Raw genomic sequence first — 26,881 nt, forward strand, 5'->3', positions numbered from 1 at the left:
GTCTCTCAACTATGAACAAGAAACCTATCTCATACTCCTACTACTTTTGAGAAAAGCTTTAATTAATATTCTTTCCGTCCTAATTCGTTGTGCCTGTTTTCTTTTTTAGCTTCACAAAAAAATTGTTTATATCTCACAAACTATAATATTTTTTATGATTTCAAAATCTTTGTTGAAAAGAATTAATTGAGATCTATAAAACAAGATCTATATTGAATGTATAAAATATTTTGCATTAAAGAATATGGACAACTTTTCGAGACGTCCAAAAAAGGAAACAGATACAACATTTTGGGACGGAGGGAGCATATTGTGTACGGGATGCATCTTGTATAATTACAGTACTGAAACTGAATTAATAGTCTCTTACATAGAAATTTATGAAATTAATTTGAAATTCATAACGCGTTAACCATCAAGAGGAGGGAGAGAGAGAGAGACCTGGAAATTGTTTAGTCATGAAGGTTAGGCCTGTTAATGAACCGAATTCGATCCGAAAAATCCGATCCGGATCCGATAATGTCGATCCGATAATCCGATAATCCGAATCCGGTAATTCAAATACGGATCAGATCGGATCGGATTAAATCCGTTATCAATCCGAATCCGAACTTTATTTTTTTAAATTTTTAAATTTTTTTTAAAAAAACAGTAAATTTTTTATTTTGAAAAAAAAAATGTTTAAGAAGTTATATTTTTTTGATAAAATTTTTGAAGTAAAAAAAGTTTTCGGATCGGATTCGGATCCGGATTACCACTATCGGATTTGAGTCTTATCGGATTTGGATCGGATTTGATCTTATCGGATCCGGATCTGTCGGATCCGGATTGAATTCGGCCCATTGATAGGCCTAAATTCAACTGCAAATGAGTTCAAAAAATGAGTCAACAAATCAGGAGGATTAGGCAAAACGCTTCTTGACTTCTCCTTTTCAACAGGGAAAATAAAAATAGAAAAGGAATAACCACGACGATTTGACAGTGGCAGTGTCGTAAATAAATAAAATCCTAACTTCTTAATTCTTATGTATATATATAATGGGGATTGGGGCGGGGCGGGGCGGGGCGGGGCAGGGATGGGGCGGGGACTAACTCATACCCACCCGTTCCCCATTTTTTTTTTTTTTAAATTATCCTCATCTTCATACCCTACCTGATCCCCAAATAATCCCTGAATCTCCTACCCATTTGGGGCGGGGAACAGATCGGGTTGGGTCGGTCGGCCGAAATTGCCATCCTACCAAATACAAAGGAGGCCTGAATAATAGAGAAGGACAGAAAGAAAAGGAAAAGGAAGAAAAAGACATCCAATAAAAATTTGAATGAAGCTCCATTCTTAGTCCCTTGCTTAGGGACGAGTTTCATTCTTGATGTAATAATATTTTCGGAAGAGTCCGTTATTGTTTGCGAAAAAAAAAGAAAAAAAAAAACAGATTGATCCCATTGGCCCATCCACAAGCCACTTATACCAGTGAAATCAGGGAGGAAACATCAATTCACAGATGAGATGATCCAGCCATAATGCTTACTAGATAACACCTGCAGAAGTAGTGTAAGTTTTACCACTGCACCAATTAGAACCATTTTGATCATCACAACTCTTTAAACTTGCAATAACAAATCTTCAAAGCTTCCAGGCAGCATCTTGAGATCCAAGAGAAAGGGTAGAAGCCATTGAGTACTGATGGTGGAAGCTAAGAGCCAGATCGAGCGTGGACATCCTTTTTGGTACAGTTGGGCATGAATCTTGCCGCAATAGTCTTCGATCTTCTACAACCTTCCCTCTATCAAAACCCATGTGTTTAATTACCCCCCCGTCATTTAACCGGTTTTTTCTAATAACCCACCTCGACTAATACTGCAGATCGTCAATCTGACTGTCCACTTACGGGGGTCTTAGTTAAAGCCAGAGCAATACTCTGTAATGGGTCCAGAGGAGCTGAGAAGTTTCAAACATGAAACCTTAGAATAGAGTAAACTCCTAAGTCTTGACCGTCGACATTGAACCGTGTTTGGAAAATACGACTAAAAAGGAACAAATAAAACAAACAAAGACAAAATTGCACAAGTGTTTTCTTGCTAAAATTTTCAAGCCGATCAGGTTTTACAGGATAAGGCATATCAGTGGCAGCAGAATTTATTTTTTTATTTTTTGGGTAATGCAGGTGTTCCAAGCCAGTTTACGCACACCTCGGCCTAATACCTATAGCCCCTCCCACAGCCGTTTTGCACACTTATGTGTGGGGTGAGGTGGTCTCAAGAATTGTTGGCTAAAAAAATCGAATCTAAGACCTTAGGATAAAGCAAACACCTAAGTCTCAGGCTAAGATCACTTGGCCAACCCCTTGGGGTTTGCCAAAAGAATTTTGTTAAAGGAATGCCGGATCTTATAAGTTCACGCATGGCAAATCCCGAGGGGTAGTGCAGTTGGTGATCAGCTAGGACGGAGGAGCTTACCACCCGAGATCCCAAGTTCGACTTCCTGCACTGCGAAAAAACTCTTGGGGCCACTCATGCGTAAAAATCTTTTGGGTTAGCAAAGGCTAGTGGGGGCCATAGAGATTTAGTTTTATGGTGCGTGCAAGCTGACCCGGGGATACTTTGCGTTACCAAAAAAAAAAGTTTCACGCATGGCAAATACAAATTCAAATCCAAAATCCCAAAACGTACAGGGTCTTAGAGAGCAGCAGGTATACCGAAACTTATAATTATATATAATATGCTATACATACTAGGGTTTTATAAGTGCACGTGCCACTGGTATAGATAGATTTTTTGTACAAAACTTGTTCGTATTAATGTGATAGTGTAATGATTAACTGTTCATAATTAGTGACAAATAAATAAAATACTGTACAAATCACCGAACCATGATTCATTTGCGATACAATAATAGATGCTAGGACACAACTTCAACACTTATTTTTATCAGCAAAGAAAAGGTTTTTCCAACACTTAGTAAGTAGAACTAGTGTTTTACCAAAAAAAAATATTTGGTGTACGCTATGCACTTCAGGCCACAAAAAATCATAAAATCAGTCACAAATTTCGTCAAGGGTGCACTATATCCAAAAATAAAATGAGCCACAACAAAGATTTATAAAATGGACCATAAAAATTTGTAAAATGAGACACAAATATTTGTAAAGAACAAGAACGTGTGTATTGAATACTTTTCCTAGCATGTGTGGTATAGTCGCAATGGCGGACTTACTAAGGGGCACGTGCTCCCACACCCTCCCATATTATTTTTTACAACTAAGGTTTTCTCTTATTTGATTTAGGGGTGCAAAATATAGTTTGCACATTATGGATCTTTTCCCGATGATCCAAGACTTGTATAACGTAGAGATTGTCAAATAATTTGTTCACACAAAAAATCAAGTTGATCGGATACTAATAACAACCTTATAAGAACATTTTTTTTTTGCGAAAAATGGTTAGACCGTCTATTTTTTATGAGTAAAAGTATTTCAATGCAGTTGTTTCAGTTTGAAGTCTAATCAACATAGATTTTTTAATGGACAATTTACATGACGAGCCTTATCAAATGAACGTTTCGGATGGATGAGGGGACATATACTTGTGAACAAATTGCACTTGCAGGAAATATGGGTCCTTTTACTAAGTCAGGAAGTATGAAAAACAGAGTGCTTCAGAAGAATAGAAAATGAAAACAAAATTTTGGAATACGTATTTTACCGTTTCACCACTCAAATAAAAAAATCTAGCAGATAATATATGGCTATGTTTGGTAACACTACCACTTTTCTGTTTCCTATTTTATATTTGCTGAAATCAGTTTTTACTTTTCCTAAAAAAAGTGAAAGCAGAAAATATGTTTGTGTCAACCTGTTTTTTTTTTTTAAAAATCAATTTCTAAAACTAGTTTTTACTTTTTCTAAAATGGTCTTTCTTGCAATTTTTCCACTAGTTCCCAAACTATACTAGAGAGAGAGAGAGAGAGAGAGAGAGAGAGAGACAGAGAGAGAGAGAGAGAGAGAGAGAGAGAGAGAGAGAGAGAGCAGAGAGAGAGAGAGAGAGAGAGAGAGAGAGAGAGAGAGAGTCATCCTAGCCTTTGCAGTCATGTCAGATTCAAATTCCATACTTGATATTCTGAAAGAAAGGGCGGGGTAGATAGACCAGGCATAGTCGGCTTAGAGAGGAAGCCGAAGAAGCCGTTGCTTCCGGCCCCTGATTTTTTAGCCCGAAGAAGGCTCCAAAAAATATAGTTTTTTAGTTTTAAATAATAAGAAGTTTCAATTGCCTTGAGTAACATCTTTTTGGTCATGCGACAGGTTAGGCTCTTTGAATGCTTTAAAAATTGGGTTCAAATCTCCACCCCTTAGTTTTTCTCAACATTTTGCAAAATTTTGTTCAAAGATGAGGAGATAAATGGCCTCCCTATTACGACGTTCGCTTCGGGCCCAAATATCTTTGAGCCAACACTAAATCCAGGTGATTGGATTCTTCGGCTGAAGTTATAGTATCAACTTTCATAAAATTATGGCTTCATAAGCCCAACGTATCCCTTCCGGCCTCCTCTCATCTCTAAGTTAAGAGAGTATATATATAGATGAAATTTTCTAATTCCAAAGTCGGTCCTTTATTGACCAGATGGTTTTTCTCCTTCGATAAGTATCCTTTATTGACTATAAGGTTTTTCTCCTTCGATAAGTACGGGTATATGGCCTATATTGGCCCTGCATAAGGAAAAAAACAAATACCATGCATTAAGAGAGAGAGAGAGAGAGAGAGTCTTCAATGGCTTGGGTTTGAGAGAGAGGAAGAGGAAATAAAAAAGACCTCCAACGAATTGTAGCAGACCACATGTTTTTTGTTTCTGAAAATAGTGAAAGTTGAGTTTTGTTACTTCATCAAATTATGAAAATAGTAAAAGTGATTTCCAGAATTTGAAAGTGAAAGTAGTGCACCAAACAAACTTTCAAAGTTAACTTTTGAAAATTGTAAAAATGAAAACAGAAAACAGAAAATAGAATGACTACCAAACATGACCTATATGTGTGGATATGTTTAAAAACTGTTGGAATGGTGTATAATTGTAGTTAACGGTAAAATTCTTTAAGGTTATAAATGATTATGTGCCCCCACTATAAATAATTTATGGGTCCGCCACTGTATAGTCATGTTTGCATAGCTTAGTTAGCTATTCTCTTCTAATCAAGTTTCCTTATAAATTTATTTCCGTTTCAAAAAAAAAAAATTTCTCTTTGTACGTATCCCTACGTATGTTGTGCTTGTGCACTAGTCTATTTATAGAAGAGGTGGAGAGGGACAAGTTTGAAAGCATAGAGAGTGGCAATGGCAACTCAAAGAAGCCTTGTAGCAGGATTAATGGTGGTCTTTCTAGTCTGTGCATTTGCTCAAAGTGAACACGTCTACACCCCGTTTAACCGGACATCCTTTCCACCTGGTTTTGTGTTCGGAGCTGCCTCTTCTGCCTACCAGGTATACATACATGCACACAACAACTCTCTCTCTCTCTCTCTCTCTCACACACACACACACACATACATACATCTTCATGACTTCATGCAAGTTCACCATGTTTTTTCTTTTCTCAAGTATGAAGGTGCTGCAAAGGAAGGTGGAAAAGGCCCCAGCATATGGGATACCTTCACTAAACAATTTCCAGGTCTCTCTCTCTCTCTCTCTCTCTCTCTCTCTCTCTCTCTCTCTCTCTTTTGATGGTTAACGTGTTATGAATTTCAAATTAATTTCATAAATTTCTATGTAAGAGACTATTAATTCAATTTCAGTACTGTAATTATACAAGATGCATCCCGTACACAATATGCTCCCTCCGTCCCAAAATGTTGTGTCTGTTTCCTTTTTTGGACGTCTCGAAAAGTTGTCCATATTCTTTAATGCAAAATATTTTATACATTCAATATAGATCTTGTTTTATAGATCTCAATTAATTCTTTTCAACAAAGATTTTGAAATCATAAAAAATATTATAGTTTGTGAGATATAAACAATTTTTTTGTGAAGCTAAAAAAGAAAACAGGCACAACAAATTAGGACGGAAAGAATATTAATTAAAGCTTTTCTCAAAAGTAGTAGGAGTATGAGATAGGTTTCTTGTTCATAGTTGAGAGACCGACAAATATATATCCAGATTTCTTCTCCCCAAGTCCTTTTCATATATGTGTGTGTGTAAGTTTGTCTGGTAACATTTCTTTCCTTTTCTATTCAGCAAAACAGAAAGGTTAAAACTCCAAACAAAAAATTACCAAAAAAGAAAGTTGATATCTTTAGTCTTTTTCAATCAGTTCAAGAAATAAAAACAAAAAAATGGGGCTAGTCCATAAGGCGATTGCTTTGGCTTTAAGTGCGCCACGGCTAGTGGATGGTGTGTTTATGATTTTTCAAAATTAGTCGAGTTGCGCGTAACCGAACAAAGTTATCCCAAGAAAATAACCTCCATACCCCACGACCATAGATGCTAGTGATTTTTAGAAAATCAAGAGAAGGAGAGAGAATGATAAAATTGTCATTCTACTGATTTTTAGTTGTTCACTGTAAAATATTTGATTCATTCAAGTTGAATATATTCTGATGAATATATATTCCGTTACTTGTTATTTATTTTAATTGTCTAATTAGTTAAACTACTTAAGCGAAGGATATATAGATGAATGTTTGCAAGATTAACTATATTTGAAAAGATCAACCATATATTGTTGATTATGAAATGATTTGAGCGAAAAATCTAAGTTATGCCTAATCCGTAAGTATAAATTAACACTATTCATGAAATCTGGAGTGGCCCGTTCCACTCCCTCTCAATGTAGTTCTGCCCCCGGAGCAGGCAATGGGGAACTTTTCCTCGTCTTGTCCAAACACTTCATGAGTCCTTGGCCAGTTGTGATCTGGGCACAACAAGTCCTGCACATAATTTGATGTTTACCCTGCGGTTAAAAAAGTGATTTCCAATTATTCATTTTAATTGGACTTCTGTTTTCACATGTGCCAAAAATAACATTAATTGGATATGATTGAAACTGGCCAAAAAAGAAACACGATTGTCTAGAAATTACCTCAATAATTAGGCACTATACTTTATAATGCCACCGACACCGACGTACCATACATATTGATATTACCTGATGGTTCTGGACTGAATTTTTTAGGCTTTTGAGTCTATGAGCATTTAACGCAAATAATGCAACAACTAGCGCCTCTCTCTAGTCTTATCCTTATAAGCTTTTTTTTATCTTTTTCCTTTTTGCATTTTTATCTTCTTCTATTCAAGAACCAACGTTCAAAAATCAAGAATCTGAAAATTTAAAAATTCGCAAATTTTAGAAGGAAAAAAAAAAAAAAAAAGGGTCTATACGTAGCAATTTCCGAGGCAAATAAAAGTGTGAACTGCGTGATGATATTACTGCAGGTAAAATATTGAATGGCAGCAATGGAGACGTAGCCAATGATTTCTATCATCGTTACAAGGTATGTATATGCAAATATGATTTAACATCTCCTCATGGGTTGTTCCCTAATTTGTACTCCCGCCGTAATTGGTAAAAACTTACACCGATTGATTAGAAAGAATGAGTTGATTAGAGGTGCAATTTTCAAAGGAATATTACTATTATTTTGTGTTTTAATTCTAAGGGTGAGACAATTAACAGGAAGATGTGCAGCTGCTGAAGTTCATAGGATTGGATGGTTTCAGATTATCAATCTCTTGGTCCCGAGTATTACCTCGTAAGATTATTTCGCTTCAAACATCAAATTCAGACTAATCGTTTATCAGTGGCCACATAATTTTAACATGTTCTTTTTGTAGTTTATTATTGTTGAAATATACTGAATTTTTTAAAAAAAATCAAGATGAATATGTTTGTTTGCCTTAACTTTTTGCATATCCACATGATCGACCAACCAAATAAAATGAACAATTATTGATATCACATTTTTAATTCTCAAGTTAATACTATATTAAGGCTGCGTTTTCGCGATAAATATTATTGAACTACAAGATATATAGTATCAGTAGGCATATTATTTCCGCTAAATGTTATTTTAGTTCATCTATACAAGAAATGACCTGTCTACAAATTAATTTATACAAACATAGACTTTAGTCTTTGTACTTTAGAGGATACATCAATCAGACGATACTTTATTGCATTGATGATAACTGAGTTTGACATCCAATTATTTTAATATTTACAGATTTGGTGAGCTATCCAGATCTGTATGGGACCTATTTTTATCGTCATCCATAAAGTAGTTCATCTCGTGAATCACATGCATCGGACAGAAAATACATAAAGAAACAAAGAAACATACGGAGTATAAATAAGTGAATAAATATTATATTCAACTATTTATTGAAAAGCAGGATTTTGTTTCTTATTGACTGAGAGAATATGCTAATCCGATTCTTTTGTGTTAAAAAAAATGCCCATTACAAGTTGTATACTCAAAAGGGTTGACCACATCTCCTTGTCAATCATAGAGTGACAAAGCCCGAAGTATTGGGTCCATGTAACATAATGTAATGCAATATGCACAAAAACATTACAGGTATGTAGTGTATCTTGGCAGGCTCGATCAAAATCGCATGGGAAAATGACGGCCAAGAACGTGTTTGATAATTAATACCCTCTAAAGACATTTTCAGCATTAACAAATGTTCTCAGCATGTCCTTGGCCATCATTTTCCCAAATCGCGAAAGAATATAGGTAAAAAGCTAGTTTTTGGGGCTTTATCTTGGATATTTCCACAAATATTTGGATAAAAGTTACAAAAAAAAAAAAAAAATCACTTTTTCAATTCTTCTTATCGAGACAAATCAATAATTTACAAAAATTTGGCGCAAAGCTAACAAATGCAAATTTTTGAATAAAGACAAAACTCTCAAAAAGTCTAAAAACCTTAGCGATACTTAATACGCAAATATACTTATTACTAGTTTCACCGATGCAGGAATTTTTCTCCCATTTACCAATGTGCATGTAGGCACTTTTTATGGTTCATTTCTCATTCACCATTAATCGATTTAGCCAACTAAATGTTCGATGTTATTCTTGTTACGAAGATAAACACAACGGTATGTGAATCCGACCACATAGACATGTCGGCTCGAAGTAAGCTAAAACTCAATTTTGTCCAACAGGAATATGCACAAACCTCGAAGTTTTCATTCCCAACCTTGAATGATTGTTTTTCAGGTGGGAAACTTAGTGGAGGAGTGAACAAGGAAGGTGTTAACTTCTACAACAATCTCATTAATTACCTCCTATCTAATGGTAATTAAATAGTACTCTCCCTCTCCCTCTACCTCACGATTTGTTAAAGGAAAATAATTTTGGCACTCCATTTTTTTATAATGGCACTCCAAAAGTTGTCTTTTACCTGTTGAATAAAATCCTTCTAACCCAAGCAATTTTTTTTGAAAACAGAAATCGATCGGCCACAGAAAATACCCAAAGAATCAGAAAGTTTGAAGTAGAGACTATTTTCTAACAAGTCGCTAACTTTTATCTTGTTTTACACCAGGGGTACAGCCATATGTAACAATTTTTCACTGGGATCTTCCCCAAGCACTAGAAGATGAGTACGGCGGATTTTTAAGCCCTCGTGTTGTGTAAGTAAAAATCTCTTGACTGATAGTAATATTTATTATGGTACTCCAAACTAATCTTCATATATAAGACCAAACTATGTGTCCAGATATATGTGTTTAGTACGTGTACTCGTAGATTATTTAATCTATAAGACCATAAATTATTTAATTAGCTAGGTCGGTAAATTAATTTGTTTTCGCAGGGATGATTTTGTGGATTTTGCAAACCTATGCTTCAAGGAGTTTGGTGATAGGGTTAAGCACTGGATAACCATGAATGAGCCATGGTCCTATAGCTACGGTGGTTACGATGCAGGTCTCCTAGCACCGGGCCGCTGTTCGGCTTGGATGTCGTTCTGCCCCTCTGGAAATTCCGGGACGGAGCCTTATGTGGTCGCCCACAATTTGCTTCTCTCTCATGCTGCAACTGTCAAACTTTACAAGCAGAAATATCAGGTTCGTTTATACACCTCTACAATCGACGATTTTTTTTTTTTTTTTAAATTTTCTGGCATGAAAGAAGGGAAAAAAAAATTCTTATTCCTTGTATTGTAATGCATCACCCTAAAAATAAAACCAATTACACAAATTTTGCAGGCGTCTCAAAAGGGACAGATAGGGATAACGCTAGTGTGTTATTGGATGGTGCCCTTGACCGAGTCCACTGCTGATAAGGAAGCAGCCCAACGAGCCATTGATTTCATGTATGGATGGTAAGTACGAAAAAGAAAGCTTTCAACAAGCCAAAGAGTTTGCGTCCAGAAAATCAAAGCTGCAAAGAATCAGAAACGAGATTTTTGTGTAAATATTCTGTTTGATTTACACTTAATCCCCTTGTGCCTAATGAGTTTTAATTTTGGCAGGTATATTCACCCAATAACATACGGTGAATACCCAAAGAGCATGCGTACGCTAGTTGGCAAAAGGTTGCCAAAATTCACTGCAGAGCAAGCTGAATTGTTGATAGGCTCTTACGATTTCATCGGGCTGAATTACTACATTGCAAATTACGTATATAATGTGCACTCTGCTAATACTGTTAATCTCAGCTACACAACCGATTCTAACTCCGTACAAACAAGTAAGTTAGTCGGCTAATTCATGATTATGGGCCCAATCTCACCGCGCACTCGCGGGGATCGAGCTACTTGCTAGTAACAGCTTACTACTTGTTTGATTCCCTAGCTAATCGAACAAATAAGTTAGTCGGTCGCCGTAAAAGATAAAAATCAATTTACTTAATTAATGAATGAATGCTTTAGAAGAACAAACCTTCCCAAATGTGATAAGAAGAGCAATTACTTGCTATTTGGAATCCAAATTACATATTCCTCAGATTTTTACAATTTCTCTCTGTTTTACTGCATGTGTAAAACCCTTTTAATTTTTACTGTTTTTTTTGTTGTTGCTTTCTTTTCTTCTCTTCTTCTTTTTACGCAGCGGTGCGAAATGGAAAATTCATTGGGAGGCCGGTAAGTACCGAAGAAACTTCAAATTAAAATAATCAGAAGAGGAAATTAAATTGATGAGAATCCAATTCATGACAAAATAATTTAATAAATTGCTTATTTTCTAACCTGTGATGCAATTGGATTTTCAGACTGGGGTGAGCACTTTTTTCATGTACCCAAAAGGACTTAAAGATCTCCTGGTCTACACGAAGGAGAAGTACAAGAATCCAACTATTTACATCACGGAAAATGGTGAGCTATAATAATATTATTTCTGTTTTAGACCATTTATTGTAGTACGTTATACCACAAATACTTATGAGCAATGATAAGTGTCGTATGAGCACACATGTGTCCAGAACAGTTCCAACCCTTCATTAATTTGTACGGCTCTGGCCCGTATCGGGTGGTTTCGAACATATCTGTGCACATAGACTTTTCCAACTTTTTTTTCTGGTCTAAAATAAGGGGAATAATATACTACACAAAATTCTTAAATTGGTTTCAGGCATGGGTGATAACAATAATGTCTCACGAGAAGTGGGCGTTAAGGATGATGAGAGGGTATACTTCTACAATGTACATCTTCAGTCCCTCAAAAATGCCATCGAGTGAGTCTGCTCTTCTTGCTTTCTAGGCTTTTAATCAACCATGCTTTACATTTAACCTAAAACAGTATTTGTATAATTCACGTTAGTGAGTTTTTTTCACATCTATCGCTTTTTTCATCGATTGATCTTTCATCTTTTTCTTCTTCTTTCCGAATCTTGGCAGTGCCGGTGTGAAGGTGAAGGGTTACTTTACATGGTCCTTTCTAGACAACTTTGAATGGTTATCGGGTTACATGCAAAGGTTTGGTATCGGCTACGTTGATTACAACGATGGACTGAAACGATACCCCAAGAAATCCGCTTTCTGGTTCAAGAAGTTCCTCCTAAAATAGTGAAGGCGTCTACGACAGAAGTTGTGACACCAATTTTCAATAAATCATATATCCGTAATATGTTCGGGTTATTAGATAAATAAGATGGAGAATATGTAACTCTCTTGTATCTGCAGTTAAAAATAACAAGTGTCTTCTGGCGACACACTTCCTTTTCCTTTGCTAATGATATTATTTGTGTTGCATTCTGTCATTGGTTTCCTTTCCTCAAATACTTGTAATTCAAAAAGTAGAGATTTTTATTTTTTTTATCCGAAAAGTAGAGATCAATGTGGTGGGTTTGATGTCAATTTTTTTTAATATGAATTACAAGCCAATGGTAGATTGCTCAATTTTATTGAAAACATTCCAAATCTCAAAGGATACTACGTTAAAATTCTAGTACTCCATATTAGATCCGTATTTACTCGGTTATGGGACTTTGATGCTTCAAATGAAACGATCAGCTTTCTTTCTTTTTCTTTTTGCAAATATTGTATACTTCGGTGGAGAGTTAGCGGAAGAGTTAGTAAGTTATTCCTTAAGAATTTCAGAACCTTGAACCCCAAACGTCTCTAACGAGACTCGAACCCTAGTCTCCCTTGTGGGAGGATCAGGAGATAACCATTCTACTACTCCCTCCATCCCATAATATTTGGCACTTTCACTATTTCAGCATTATGAAAAAATTAACAATATATTTTAATTCATAATATTTTTTTATAAGCAATATGGATCTTGTTTGATAGAGTTTAATTTGTTCTATTATACAAAGTTCAAAAAATTGCCTAAAACATTATAGATTGAAAGATATATGCAATTTAAAAATGACACGCATTCTTAAAAATGCCAAACATTATGGGACGGATGGAGTACTAATCTAGGGGAACTAGTGGGGTTTGAACCCTCACCTGGTGCAAGGTGTATCGAGTGCCTAACACTTAGATGCCACTCTATTTACAATGAGACAAGCATTCAATGATTGTAAAATCAGGCCTAAACCTCAAACGAGTAAATACCAAAAGGGCCTAACTTTTTCGATTTGAGGTAAAATATGAAACCAAAAATACGGCGCCAAAAAGTCCGAAAAAATTTAGGCCAAAAGGGTCCTTTTAAGTCCAAAGAAAGAGTCCCTTCTCAAATGGCCAAAAAAAATAAGAAGTTCGAAAGAAAGAGTGAAGAACCACAATTACAAGTATCAAAGTTGGACTGCGGCTAGCCAGTACCAGAGAATTCCCCAAGCCTATCCTATTGCCTATTGGGCCATTACGTTAGCCCCACTACTTGCAAACAACTCGACTGACCTTTTTTTTTGTTTTCCTATTATTCGTCCAACCTTTACGATTCAAACTCAAGAGACACAATTAAGAGAAACCTCGAGCTCTATTACTGAGCTACCAAGGAATATTAAGTGCGTGTAAACTCGCTCAGACACTTGAGTTATCAAATTAAAACACGGAACTTTGAGTTATTCTGGTAAGAAGGTATGACAATGTCTAAACTACGTAAAACAAGTAACTATTGGTCCTGAGGCCATCGATAGCACTCTCATGAAATAGGTGAGAAATGAGATTGAGGAATGACCCACCTCTTCAGATTCAAATCAGTCCGAGAAGTCTCAAAGAAAATCCCAAGTTCTGACCATTTTAACTAAAGCTAGGCGAATAATTGAGAATAGCACTTGCTCCCATAAGAAACTCAGTCGTCGTTAGTTTTTATGTCCCACCCAAGTGCCAATTTGATGCAAAGATACCAATTGATTTTGATAAGTAAATGTCAGTACTCAAGACCAGTATTATGAGCCACGCAACGGACAAAAAGCCACAGCTTTTGAGAGGAGACTTTTGAGTCCAACCAAGAGTTTGCGGAGTGTTTTGGCATAGAATTTAAAGAGTTTGCTTCTTTCTAAAATTTTATGTTCTATTTTTCTTACCAGTAATTTTTTGGACTATCTGATTCTCACGCATAAACATGTAAAACATTCATGAGTGAGAAGATTGTAGAAATAATCTGAGAACCCACAAGCTGGTCCGGAACATCCTGTATTACAAAAAAAATTACTATGACTTTTACAGGTCCAAAAGTAAGTTCCTGGACTTTTTCTTGTACAATTCTCAAAATATTTGTATAAAAGTCATAAAATTTTAAATTTCCGATTCCTCTTATCAAGACGAACCAATATCTTATAAAAGTTAGATGTAAAACTAACAAACGCGAATTTTTTTGAATAAAGAAAAAACCACTATTGACTGGTTCACAACTTATCGATTAGTGGAAACATAACTTGGCATAATCAAACAAAACCATTACTATGTTCTTTACATGATTAAAAACAAAGATAAACGAACAAAATTTGGATTCTAAAGCAGGTAAGGAATGCCATTTATTAAGTTGAGGATGAAGTTGTGAGTGTCCCAAAAGACATTTTCTAACGATCAAGAAAAAATAAAAGAGGCCGAAAAATGGAAAAAAAATCTGACATCAGCATTGATTTGATGACGTGCATCAAAAGACAGATATTGGAGCGCTCAGTGCTGGAAGGCTACGATAATGGTTTAATTTCCCGTAGACATCCTCCAAGATCGACCGCACATAGACTGCTATCATTGGGTCACTTGGGTTAAAGGCAACGGCCACCCCTGTCATCCAAGCCAACTTCTGAGTCGTGTCCTTGCTGATGTCACAGGCTAGCTGCTGCAGAAGAAATAGTAGTACTACTTGGCTCAGAGGGAGAGGAACCATCGCCAAGATACAGTGTAAATCAACCTGGTGGAATATACTATAAATGATTAAATGGAGTTGAAGAAAAATCTGAAGTCCCAAGGCAAACAAAAACAAACATGCCATAGATAATAACACGTTAATTACAAAGTGAAATAAGGTTAAAGCATAAAGATCACAAAGCATCCTCAGTTATATGACTCGACTTGGGTCTTTTTTGTGCTCACCAATAGTCTCAATCCTTAGTGAAAACTATCAAAAAATATATATATTTTTGCATATAACTCTACCTGATAGCATAACCAAGATACAATGGAAACATCAAGTCTTTGCAGAGCTGTGGCGAAAGCTTCCTCATATTTACGCTCAGAGACCAATCTAGATAGCTCTTTAGTCAGATCCAAAGGAGCCTCAATCTGTTGCAGAAGTAATATTCATCAGCATTGACGTTGAGTACTCTCTTGCAGAGAAGCCGGCAAAAAGAGAAGTAGAATGAACCTTATTCGAATTTGCTCCTGTAGCAGCAAGAGCTAACAATTTTCTCTGACCATCATACAACTCCCCACTTAGAGTTTGAGTCAAGGACGATGCTGAATTAACGGCATCCTAAACAAATGGATTAAAAGACCTTGAAATAAGTAACACTCAGGTACACACAAACAGAATATACAACCATATTACGGATAGAAGAAATATGAACATGGGTAGGATAGCAGCAGAACACAGGTCAGGAAACGCCGAAGTACATTTGTGCCTTGCATGCATAGTTGCATACCCTTAAAGCAAGTGCCAGTGGAGAATGTGTGGACTCGAACTGCTGTTGAGCTACAGTTTCATGGTCAATCATTCCTTTCTGAAAGGTAGTGTCAACTTTCTCAAACAGGGCTTTGCATGACATCTCAAAGGCACGAATAACAGGACCTTCCAAGCTAGACTTCAGTGTTTCCTGCATATTAGATGGCTCAAACAATTAAGACCAGCAAATCCAGAATCATTTTGCAAGGCATTCAATCTCTTCATGCAAACTGCCCTAATACACGCGGTGGGTGGGTGTGTTGGTCGGGGACAAGGGAAAGACTTCAAAACCAAAATTACACTACAGCAACCAAACACACCATAAGCATGTATGATATGCTCCAGGAATCAAAACAGAAAATGGCAAACTTATCATTCAGCCACATTACATGGACTCATGTAGCGTACAGTGTGGGCAGGTGCCACAGATTCGTCTAGTTAAAGTCAAGGTCCACCACAACATGGCTAGATTTTTATCTCTCTTCTCATGTCTTTCTTTAAGGGAAAGCAATGTACAATGTAAACTACAGCATTGAGGTGTAAAATGGAGGCCTTGTGCTTAGCTATTTAGTAAACTGATGCATCTCCAGCTGGGCATATCAGACCTTCCTGGGCCTATCCCAAGTGCTAGATGGCTATGTAATACATCCATAAGGATTGAAGGCAGCAGCAGCTATGTATCAGCTATAAAAAGTGGGAGAGAGAGAGAGATCAATGCCTGAAACTTATCCGAAAAATGAACCGAGAGTTCGGGTACCCAAAGATCCAAAAACCAACAAATACCATTTATGATTATCAAACAACAGCATGAGCAAGAAGAACAGATTGCACAGATTATGGTTAACAGTATAACAGAACAACTTTAGGGAACTCATTTTACGCTTTCCATACTGCTCCCTAATATCATCTCAAGTAAATCCACACTTAATTAGGAAAACAGTGGGAGTTAAACATAATGAATGCATGACTAAATGAAGTTATACCTGAAGAGCTTGCTTGCCAGAAGTTTGCAATTGAGCTTGGATCTGCCTAGCAACAGTAGCTTCAAGCTTCAAATTAACCGATTTTTCCAGTTGATTAATTGCCTTACCGCCAACCTCTTTCTGCACCACATAACATCAATTAGTTACCAGCAACAATACACTACCTAGTGTAAGACTCGAATCTTTCAACTTCAACCTGGAAGGCCTCTGCAATAGCAACAGATACTGCTTTTTCAATGGCAACAGATACTGCTTTTTCAATGGCAGTAAATTCCCTCTTCACTGTCTTCTCCACCAAAGCTGGCAAGTCCTTATTTATAAAGTTAGTGATCAAACTTGTCATTTGCTCTGTATGCTCTCTAACAAGCTTCTCCCGTTTTCCAGTCTCCTTTTGTATACGATTCCATAATGCATCAGTATTGGCCTTCAATAATTTGTCCATTCTTTCCCCTACTATCTCCAGCCTTCTACTGTCTTCAGCTGGAGCAGATACCATAGTCATCAACTGTTTCTGCATATCTATTTCCAAGTTCATAGACTGCAAAAGAACAAGACAGGCAAGGAGACAATCAGTGCAAAAGAAGGGGTTAAAGCGTGCGTAAAAAACGATACTCTTTCGGGGTTATAATAAGCATGAACACCTGCTAGGCAAACAAGCTGAAAAGCTGAAACGTTTGACTGAATCAGTTTTCTTTCCAATGTACAACTACTTAAGAATGCAATCTAACAAATCTAAGTTTAAAAGGCTGAATCTTACCAAAGGTAGACATTACATAGGTGAACATAAAACTTCAGTAATCGTTAGCAAACAGGGACAACGAATATTAGTGCCCTCCAAGAAATAGAGGCAGAGAAAGAGACCTAACAAGCATATCTATAGCATGAAAGCTAAAAGTGAAAATAAGGAAACGTTCAACAGAAGGAAAAACGACACGAGAATGTCAAATAATGTGGCTAACCTTATCACAATGAGAACCAAGAAAATGTTATTACCCACGGAAAGTACCAGCTTTTAAATAGAAATTAGAGCAACTATGGTTCAATTTATAAAAGTACCTTAAAAGTATCATATTAAAGGATGGCAGTTCATGAAAATAAAAAATAAAAAAATTTAGCAGCCACAATTGATCAAAATATTTTCTTTACACCACATTGCACAGAACTGCAGTCCAGAGTTATACCACTCGCATGCAGGAAACAAAATTCAAAAATAAACACTCGGTGACCACAAAAATCGAACTTCTAGACATGCCAGGCAGAAAGCAACAACCTGATTTAGCATCTCTTGCATAGCCATAATTTGCGGAATAGCAGTTTCCAAAGAAGCAATTGTTGAACCAACACCCAGCTCACATGAAAAATCTGTCAAATTGAAGGCACCTGGGGATGGCGATGACGTTTCTGATCCCTGAGTGTTCTCGCCCTTTTGCTTTTCGCCTTTCATGGTTGGTGCCATAGGTTGTAGAACTGTTGCAGGCATATCCAAACTAACATTAAGCATCTGCAAATTGTGTACTTGGTCATGCATTCCACCAGAATTTGCAGATGATCCACCAATGTTATCGCTAAATGCGCCAAGGTCTGAAATGCTTCTACCACCGATAACACCAAGGCTGCCAGAGGGTTGATTGGATTGCAAAGGTTGTCCAGGAGAAAGATCAATATCCCTTGGCACTTGGGCAGGCTCCTGCAGCATACAAGGTTTCCCACAACTATGCTTAGGTCCCGAAAATAATCAAAGCCTTTCATTCACACCAGAGTTTTGAGCAATAACTATTTATATAAGTTCTTCACAATAGTAAGGCCCATATACGGGATGAACCCGTAAAGGAACATTCATGGCATAGATCTTCATTTGGTTTTGGTTTTTGGATCATAATTTTAGAATCTATCCTCCAACTGAAAAAGGAAATTGTGACATTTGACGCTAAGAAATGTAAGAATAACAGGTAGACAATAATCCAAAAAAACAAACAAGTTTACATGTATTTCAACATTTAGTATATCAAAAATTATACACCTAAATGTTGGGCAAAATCTATATTGGTCTCCAGGCTAAGGTGGTTAGGTCCCTATTGTACTTAAAAGCCAATTTACAACACCAGAAAAATGCAATATGAAGTATGAGACTGCACCATCAAAAACTACTGGCTAGTAATAATCTGAAAAAGGATGAACAAGGAAACATAGTTAACGTACCAGTGTATCTAATGCAAAAGAAGCTTTCAAATCATGATCATCAATGAGATTCTTTCCGAGCCCAGTAGTTGAAGTATGATCTGTAGTTGAATCATCAGACAGAGTCCATTCTGCATCACCTCAGCTTTTGCATGACCAAATCCTGCATATTTCATATGCCTTCTCATAGTTATTATTGTACATGGTTTGAATCACAAACAAGTAGTTGAATGGTAGATTGGCTAGGTAGACCTGCAGTTTCTTAAGAACCATTCTCGTTCCAAGGATATACTAATAATTTTCTTCAAGTTTATGCAACCACTTAGAAATTAAATGGAGAGAAATCCTACATAACTTTAGATGCTTATCTGTGTACACAAAATTTGCACTTGTCCGCATGCGAAGGCATATATGACTCATTCAGTTAGTCATTTTTTTTTTTTTCATTTTTTTTGTAACAACCTTGATACGAGACACAAGTATCACTTTAGTGCAGGAAAGAAAAAACAGAACTAAACACATTCACAGGAGATGAAGACACAGCAGCGCTTGCATTTCGCAACACACCTCGAACAGTATTAGGACCTGGAAGGACTGCTGAAGCAGTTGATGCACCAGACAAATGAGGAGTTGAAGCGCTCACATCACCATGAATTGAAGAACTAGTTAGACTATATATAGGCGGTGGATACCATGCAACAATATCAGAGTTATTTTTGTGGGAAGCTGTCTCTTCAGCTTGCTCTTGAATGGGAATACCCTGTTTTAAAGAAGATGTCACTTTGGTTGGAAAGGAAAGCATCAACCAGTACTATACAGTAGCGTCAATTTATTTGAGCAGTTGAAATGGGAGACAGACGAAAGTTTAAAACAAGTATACCAGCAGAGAATTGTAGATAAGTTCTGGTTGCAAGCTTATCATAGGAAAAATAGCAGCTATATTTTTAAGTTGGGCAATGAAAGATCGAGCACAAATACAGTTACACAAAGAAACATCTCCTAGGGTTTCCACTGTTGTGAACTGTGCAACAATGAAATCTCCCAGAAGACCAAAAAAAGGCTTATTGAATAATGAATACTAATCCTCCTTGAAAAACCCAAACACGGATAACACTCCCAAGATTGAGAGCAACACTTGTTTGCCATTTATAGACTAGGATGAAAGTTCTCAGACACTACCTAAGTGACAAAAATAGACATGTGATTAAATCTTATACTATAACTGGTCCTTTGCCATGAGCTTGTAATTAAGACTCAATCTTGACTTACTTCATCAGTGGAGCAATCTACATAACCACTTAGCAAACCGTTCAATCAGAAAATTAATAGCAGGATTTCTTTGCAGTTTGAAAACTCCAACCAACAAACTAAAAAATAACAGGTTCTAACACACTTAAGAAGCATATTATTGTATACCAACCTCGCAGGTTCTAAGAAGACCTAGAATCCGACAAGAAACCATACTCATTTCTTGTTGCTGGCATCTCAGATACTTTCTTCAATGAAACACCATCATCGTTCATCGATTGAAGCAAGAGCTTTGAATATCTATACTTTAACTTGCGACGCCCTTCTCCATGCACATAAAATCCCATACTATATGATATCTCCACATTCTTTTCATAATCCGTCGAACTGGATGCATCACAATCCAGCCGTCCATAAAGGTATTCGGCCTTGATCATGATCACTGCATCATAAAACAAGGCTCAGTTCTCTTACCAACAAAAACCAATTCCATAAGGGGAAGTGGCAGCCCACTGACAATACAGCGAATTTTTTAAGGTATAGTATAGTATAGCTATGGATGAATAAGTCTTGATGCTTTGGCAGCACCCGATAAAAGGTCATAAAAGACGTGGATTGGATGGTTCTAAGGCCCAAGCCTTAATTTGGCATATGCTGGATGATGTGGGGCCTACTGGGGATATTTACTAGACATTGACTAGAACACAGGCTATGACTTTTCACGAGCCTTGTGTCTTTTCATTTAGAGAAGTTTGACTACATATTTAATGCATTCAACCATTATGTAACACATTCATCCTATCCATCCATCTAGGGACTACCATCGGAGGTTAAAAGATTCTTTCCTATCCTATCCATCCATCTAGGGACTACCATCGGAGGTTAAAAGATTCTTTCCTTTCCAATCCCGAATTAGGTAGGGTTATCACGACGGATAAAATCCATTTTAAGTTGTATCTACCCTAATTCACAATTCTATATGCAGGGGGCTATAGATAAAGGCTATTCTCGACGGCATATACCCTTGTTTAAGCCAATTTGGCTCTTTATTCCCCCATACACTAGGGATTCACAACCGAATCAATCCTAGTGAGGACTAAAAACTTTATTCAGTCTATAAAGAGGGACAGATATCGTAGGGGCATTTTGCATTCAAGTGTTATGGAGTCTATATAAGTCATGTAATCTCAATATTAACTTACCAACGTGCAGCGCCAATTTGCCAAACTTAAACGAAGGACCAACAATTATGCTTGTTGCCATAACGTCCAAGAATGCCGAGAAATTGGCAACAACCCAAATGGTTGGCTCTCCTTCCACCTTCGCATCGGCATCAAAACCCCAAAACCCCGTAAGCGAAGCTCGGCATTTCCCCTATAGAACTGCTCACCTAAAACATGCACGTCAGCATGAAAGGTTATTATGTCGTCGACAATATAACCACGATATATGTCGAGGAGCACACCGAGGTCCACGAATTCGGGCAAACCGACCCGTGGAAGACCTACTAAGGTCCGAAATACCCGAAATAGACAATTTTTGGGAATCTATTTTTTGGCTTTTCATTTTCAGCTTTTTAGTTTTTTGACTTTTTGGATTATGGCCAGAATGTATTTTTAGTATGGTAAAAGTATTTGGGAGATCTGTGCATAATGTATTTTGAAATGTAGTAGTGTTTGGTAGATGATTATCGAAAATGAATTATGGGTTGGATTTTTACCATATTGCCCTTTGTCTTTATTACTTTGTTGAAAATGAAGGGAAGAAAGTGGGTATTTTGGTAATTGACCACAGAATCCGAAAATGCAAAAATGTGAAAAACACCTCTAGACCTACTTCTGGGTTTTTGCCTTTAAACCCAAAAACTGAAAATCCATTCTCCCACAATCCATTCTCAAAATGGGATGCCAAACACCCAAAATGGGAAAATGAAAATCCGAAAATGCAAAAATTAAGTTTCCAAACACCTAAGTATACCAAAGATATCCGGCCGCGCTTTTTTCCTTTTGTATGAAGAATGACAGATGGCTATGTGATCGGGAATCTCCTTTCGGATAAACTACCATCCTAAACCTTCCCGCTCCAATCTTGAACCAATTCGTTTTGACAGATAAACCCTTGATCTTCCGTCTCTTGAGAAGCTGCTTGAGAATTGTGAAATTTCGCAGCTCGAGGGTAATACGTCTTCCATGAGTGATACGGGCCGAAGACTCGATGATTGCTTCAATCACGGTGTTCTGTAGGCGTTCGAATTGCCGAGGCATCTCCACTTCTATCATTGAGTCCGTCGTCATCTTCTCTCTCGCTCTAGAAGACCGCGCGAGTTTGGGGTGTTCTAAGTTCGAACGCCCAAGTTTGGGATGAATGGAACTAGGGCTTAGAATGAAGGGGTTTTGCGGTGTGCTGTTTTGGTTGAATATGACAAACCCTAGCAGAGAAGAGAAGAGAGCTCGATCACGACTGCATCGTGTTTTGCTTGGTTTTTGGGGTTGAGCGCAGTGTCTGGATCCGCTCTCTACACGTTTGTCTCTGTCTCCTTAGTCGGTGGGATCAGATATCCGTTTTTTGATCAATTGGCGCGAAAGAAAGGGGAAAAAAAAGGGTGGTAAACTATCCCGAAACCCCTGAGATATGTATTCTGTACAGATTTACTCATGAGGTTTACAATAGCATTCAGATTACACCCCTGGTTAGTTGACCATATTGTTGAGGACAAATTTATCCCTAAAATTTACTCCATATAACTGCAAATATAGCTTTAATAACTTTTTGTTGATGTTCAAAACAAGATTAAAAAATACTAAAGGTGCGTTTTGGCAACGCTTATGTTTTGTGTTTTTTGTTTATGTTTCTTTTCCTTTTTTCCCAAACTCGTAATGGAAACACGCTATGTGGGGTAATTTGTTTATACTCCGTATTTTTTTTTTTTTGTTATCAACATTTATAGAATTTTAAAAAATTATGGGAACATTAGAAAGGTGTTTTACCTTGTTTTTGTTCCAACCTCATTTGCTATTTGTACGAAAGTATAGGTAAACGAACGTATATATGTGAGGAAGCCATACCCAGAATGATATTCATGTGTGTGAATTACACATGCCCAAATTGATATACACATACATCACTTGATCTCATCCAAACTATTTGGGCATTCTATAATGACTAATCTCGACTAAAAGGACCACAAAATTATGCCGTGACTATTATCGTCTTCAAAAATAGCTACATTGAAGATTTAAAATTTAAAACTTTAGAATTATTCCACACGTAGTTGGATTGCATTAATAGGATCTTCTACATTCATTAGTTTAATATTTCCCTAAAAAAAACCTTCAGTGTAAGCATTCAGTGGCATGTATTGCAAGGATCTAAGTAAAATACTTATCGTAGGCAATTTGATAAACATATATGCTTTTTTAAATTTAGGCAAAGATACACATTCATTTTACACCTTATCACATAGCCGTGCATCGCACGGGTTCACTTCTAGTTTGATTATACTACAGAGGAAGGGACTATAAGTGATGAGAGGGAAATACAATGAGATTTGAGTGAATTGCGGAGATGAGAGAGAGAGTTTGATTATACTACAGAGGAAGGGACTATAAGTGATGAGAGGGAAATACAATGAGATTTGAGTGAATTGCGGGGAGAGAGAGAGAGAGAGAGAGAGAGAAAGAGAGAGAGAGAGAGAGAGAGAGATTGTTTTATTAGGCGTAAACATTCCACTACACTGACTGATTGTTTTAGGAAATTGACTTCTACACTCCCTTTTTTACCACATACACTTCCTTTTTTGTCCTTATTCATATGAATTTACCTTTTTACCCTTTCACAAGTTCACTTTTTCACACATTAAGGGGCAATAGAGTAAATTCATACCAAATAAAGACAAAAAAGGAGTGTATGTGGTAAAAAGGGGAGTGTAGAAGTCAATTTCCTTGTTTTATTAGGCATAAACATTCCACTGCACTGACTGACAGACCTAATTAACCTTTTTTTTTCACGTATCAAGACTTACTATTTTGTTGGAGAAATGTTGCCTCAGTTTGGGATTGAATTGTGTCAAAATTCACGCAGCACTCATTGCTCGTAGCAGTCTAAAAGTGAATTAGCACGACATTTCGATTTATATTGGTAAACTAGTATTAGTCCTCTCAGTGTTGTATTTGAGAACTTAGGCTAGGTTTAAAGAATAAATACATGGAAAAACTTTGGGAAACAATGGAGTGTATGATATGAATTGAACGAATGGTTGGATTTTTAAAAGTGTCATACTTGACCCGATTCAAAAAGAAAACTACGAAAGTGCTCATAACAATAAATATGAAAGTATTGGTCAAGGATGAGATCAGGGGGGTCTAGTGGCGGTCCGCCACGACAAAAATTTTAGAAAATGTAATTATTATATGTAAAAAAAAAATTATGCCCAATTTATATAGTCTTGCCACAACTAGATTTTTTTAGTATACATTTCGCCACTGCTAAGGTAAAATCCTGGTTCCGTCCTTGGTATTGGTGTGTGTGTGTGTGTGTATATATTCTCAGAGCACATCAGAATACAAGAAGACAAAACTCATCTTACACTTTCAGCTACATATTTTGATAAACTTGCGGTTTAAAGTTTGCACGCACCGAGTATAGGACATTGCAGTACAAAAAAATAAAAATAAATACGGCACATTATTTACAATGAGAAAACTGATCCTGCATATACAAGAAGATTATCTGATCCAAACGTTTTCAAAGCCTCAAGCTACATCCAAAATAGTACTATATTGGATAAAAAGAACGTTAATGAACCAAATATAGGACCAAGTCCAACTTCTCACTTGTACATAACTAAGTCTCACTTTAATTGAAACATACAAACATAGATTGCTAATGTAATCTCGTAGGCAAAGAGTCAAATCATGTTGCATGCTCTGGAAATATTGCTGATGTCAATGTATTGTACACCTAATTAAGCTATCTTCAACTTGAACCCCAAAACTCCGCTGTGGCAAACGAAAGCATTAAAAAATTGCCCACAAACCTGTCCAATATTGTAAGCACTCAATGATGGAAGTAGAAGACTGAGAGAAGGCCTATTGCCTGGGAAGGTCTGTGAATCAGAATGCAACTATTAGGAACAAGCATTAAGCCTGTAAATCAAAGACAACAAACAGGACTGAAACAACAAACAGGATTGAAAGGAAAAACACCTTGTGAGGGGTTAGATGGTGCGGGACATTCTCATTTTGTAACCGTTGTAGGGTCTATAAGAAAGTAAAAATCTAGTTTAGATATCCAGGCATTTGGATAAATGTTGCCATCAAAAGGTAGATGAACAGAAACAAGTCTAAAAAGACGAATTCTTTTTTGGTTGGGCAAATTATAGTTACCCCCCTCTAACTAACCCTTGCGTACACTTACCCCCCTCTAACTTTATTTTTTGGCACTTAACCCCCTCAAACTAACTGAAATTCAAACGGTCATAACTTCAAGCGGTCATAACTTCTTCGTCCAAAATCGAAAATATGTAAATTATATATCGATTTCGATGTCTTGAAGTCAACTTTCTAATGACACCAAAATCAAATCACGATTCAAAGCACACAGAAAGTTATGATCAAAAAAGTAAGGGCTGGTAGATAGAAAGACCGTTTTGATCATAACTTTCTGTGTGCTTTGAATCGTGATGTGATTTTGGTGTCATTAGAAAGCTGACTTCAAGACCTCGAAATCGATATATAATTTGCATATTTTCGATTTTGGACGAAGAAAGTTATGACCGTTTGAATTTCAATTAGTTTGAGGGGGTTAAGTGCCAAAAAATAAAGTTAGAGGGGGATAAGTGTATGCAAAGGTTAGTTAGAGGGGGGTAACTATAATTTCCCCTTTTTGGTTTTTCAAATATCAAACAGAACCCCAGCAAGGTAACGGCAGTGCAAAAAAAGTTCCACATTAGCTCATCATGGTTCCTCACGACTTCACCTGCAATACCAATCCAATGGAGATTCAATTTTTAGATAGAAGGAGCAACCAAGAAAAGGATCAAAAGACAATATTTACAGAGATTAGGTATAGTCCTCAAGCAAAATACTCCCTACGTCCCAATTTACTTGTCTCAATTCTATTTTAACTGGATAAAAAAATTAGTTATATCTTTAAATTGGTAATGAATTTTATATCTAATATGGATCTTGTTTGATAGATCTCGATTTGTTCTATAATACAATGTTTTCAAAATCACTTAAAACATTATAAATTACAAGATATAATCAATTGAAAAGTGGCACGAACTCCCAAAAGTGACAATTAAATTGGAATGGAGGTAGTAGAAGAGAGAGAGAGAGAGAGAGAGAGAGAGAGAGAGAGAGAGAGAGAGAGAGAGAGAGAGAGAATGAATAGCCTACCTTTCAAGTACACAGGTTGCTGACTCATCACAACATCCACCAATAAAATCACAAGGAACTAATCGGCCCTGAAAGTTTCGACTTCAGGAAAGTGAGGGGGTGTTTGGAAGCTTACTTTTTAGCTTTTCATTTTCAGCTTTTTAGCTTTTTGGCTTTTTAGATTATAGTCAAAATGTGTTTTGAGTATAATAGGAGTGTTTGGGAGATATGTGCAGAATGTATTTTGAAACCCTTGTAGTGTTTGAAAGATATACGACCAAAATGAATTATGGGTTGGTTTTTTACCATTTTGTCCTTGATTATTTATTATTTTATTAAAAGATGTACAAATAATGTTATTTATACATATTTTGGGGAATGTAATATTTTTTGGGTCTCACACCGTTTCATAATTCACATTTCAATTCCTTGGATCTCTCGTCGCTAATGCAAGTAAAAAATCCAACAAATAACTCTTCCACCCACTTCCTATTCCAGATCTAATTTCTGAACCCCCCCTTGGATTTTTGCAGAGCCGAATGGAGGCATGGAGCTATTCCAAAAGGCAAAAACGGTCAGTCTCCGGAGCCACCATGAGAAGTAC

At 36.7% G+C, this 26,881-nt stretch overlaps 1 protein-coding gene and 1 pseudogene across 1 annotated transcript; one reads left to right on the forward strand and one right to left on the reverse strand.

The window, feature by feature from the left end:
- Positions 1 to 4,602: 4,602 nt before the first annotated feature.
- Positions 4,603 to 12,184, forward strand: LOC131334274 (beta-glucosidase 12-like). Its single transcript, XM_058369214.1, has 13 exons — positions 4,603 to 5,469; positions 5,587 to 5,656; positions 7,418 to 7,476; positions 7,659 to 7,734; positions 9,208 to 9,285; positions 9,536 to 9,623; positions 9,806 to 10,058; positions 10,200 to 10,315; positions 10,466 to 10,683; positions 11,043 to 11,074; positions 11,203 to 11,305; positions 11,562 to 11,664; positions 11,828 to 12,184. The coding sequence occupies exons 1-13, from the start codon at positions 5,323 to 5,325 to the stop codon at positions 11,994 to 11,996; spliced, it is 1,512 nt and encodes a 503-aa protein (XP_058225197.1). The 5' UTR covers positions 4,603 to 5,322; the 3' UTR covers positions 11,997 to 12,184.
- A 2,144-nt stretch (positions 12,185 to 14,328) lies between these two features.
- On the reverse strand, positions 14,329 to 25,269 carry LOC131334273 (enhancer of mRNA-decapping protein 4-like; annotated as a pseudogene).
- Between the last annotated feature and the right edge of the window lie 1,612 nt (positions 25,270 to 26,881).

This window comes from Rhododendron vialii, chromosome 7a, assembly GCF_030253575.1.
Source record: "Rhododendron vialii isolate Sample 1 chromosome 7a, ASM3025357v1".
NCBI classification, from domain to species: domain Eukaryota; kingdom Viridiplantae; phylum Streptophyta; class Magnoliopsida; order Ericales; family Ericaceae; genus Rhododendron; species Rhododendron vialii.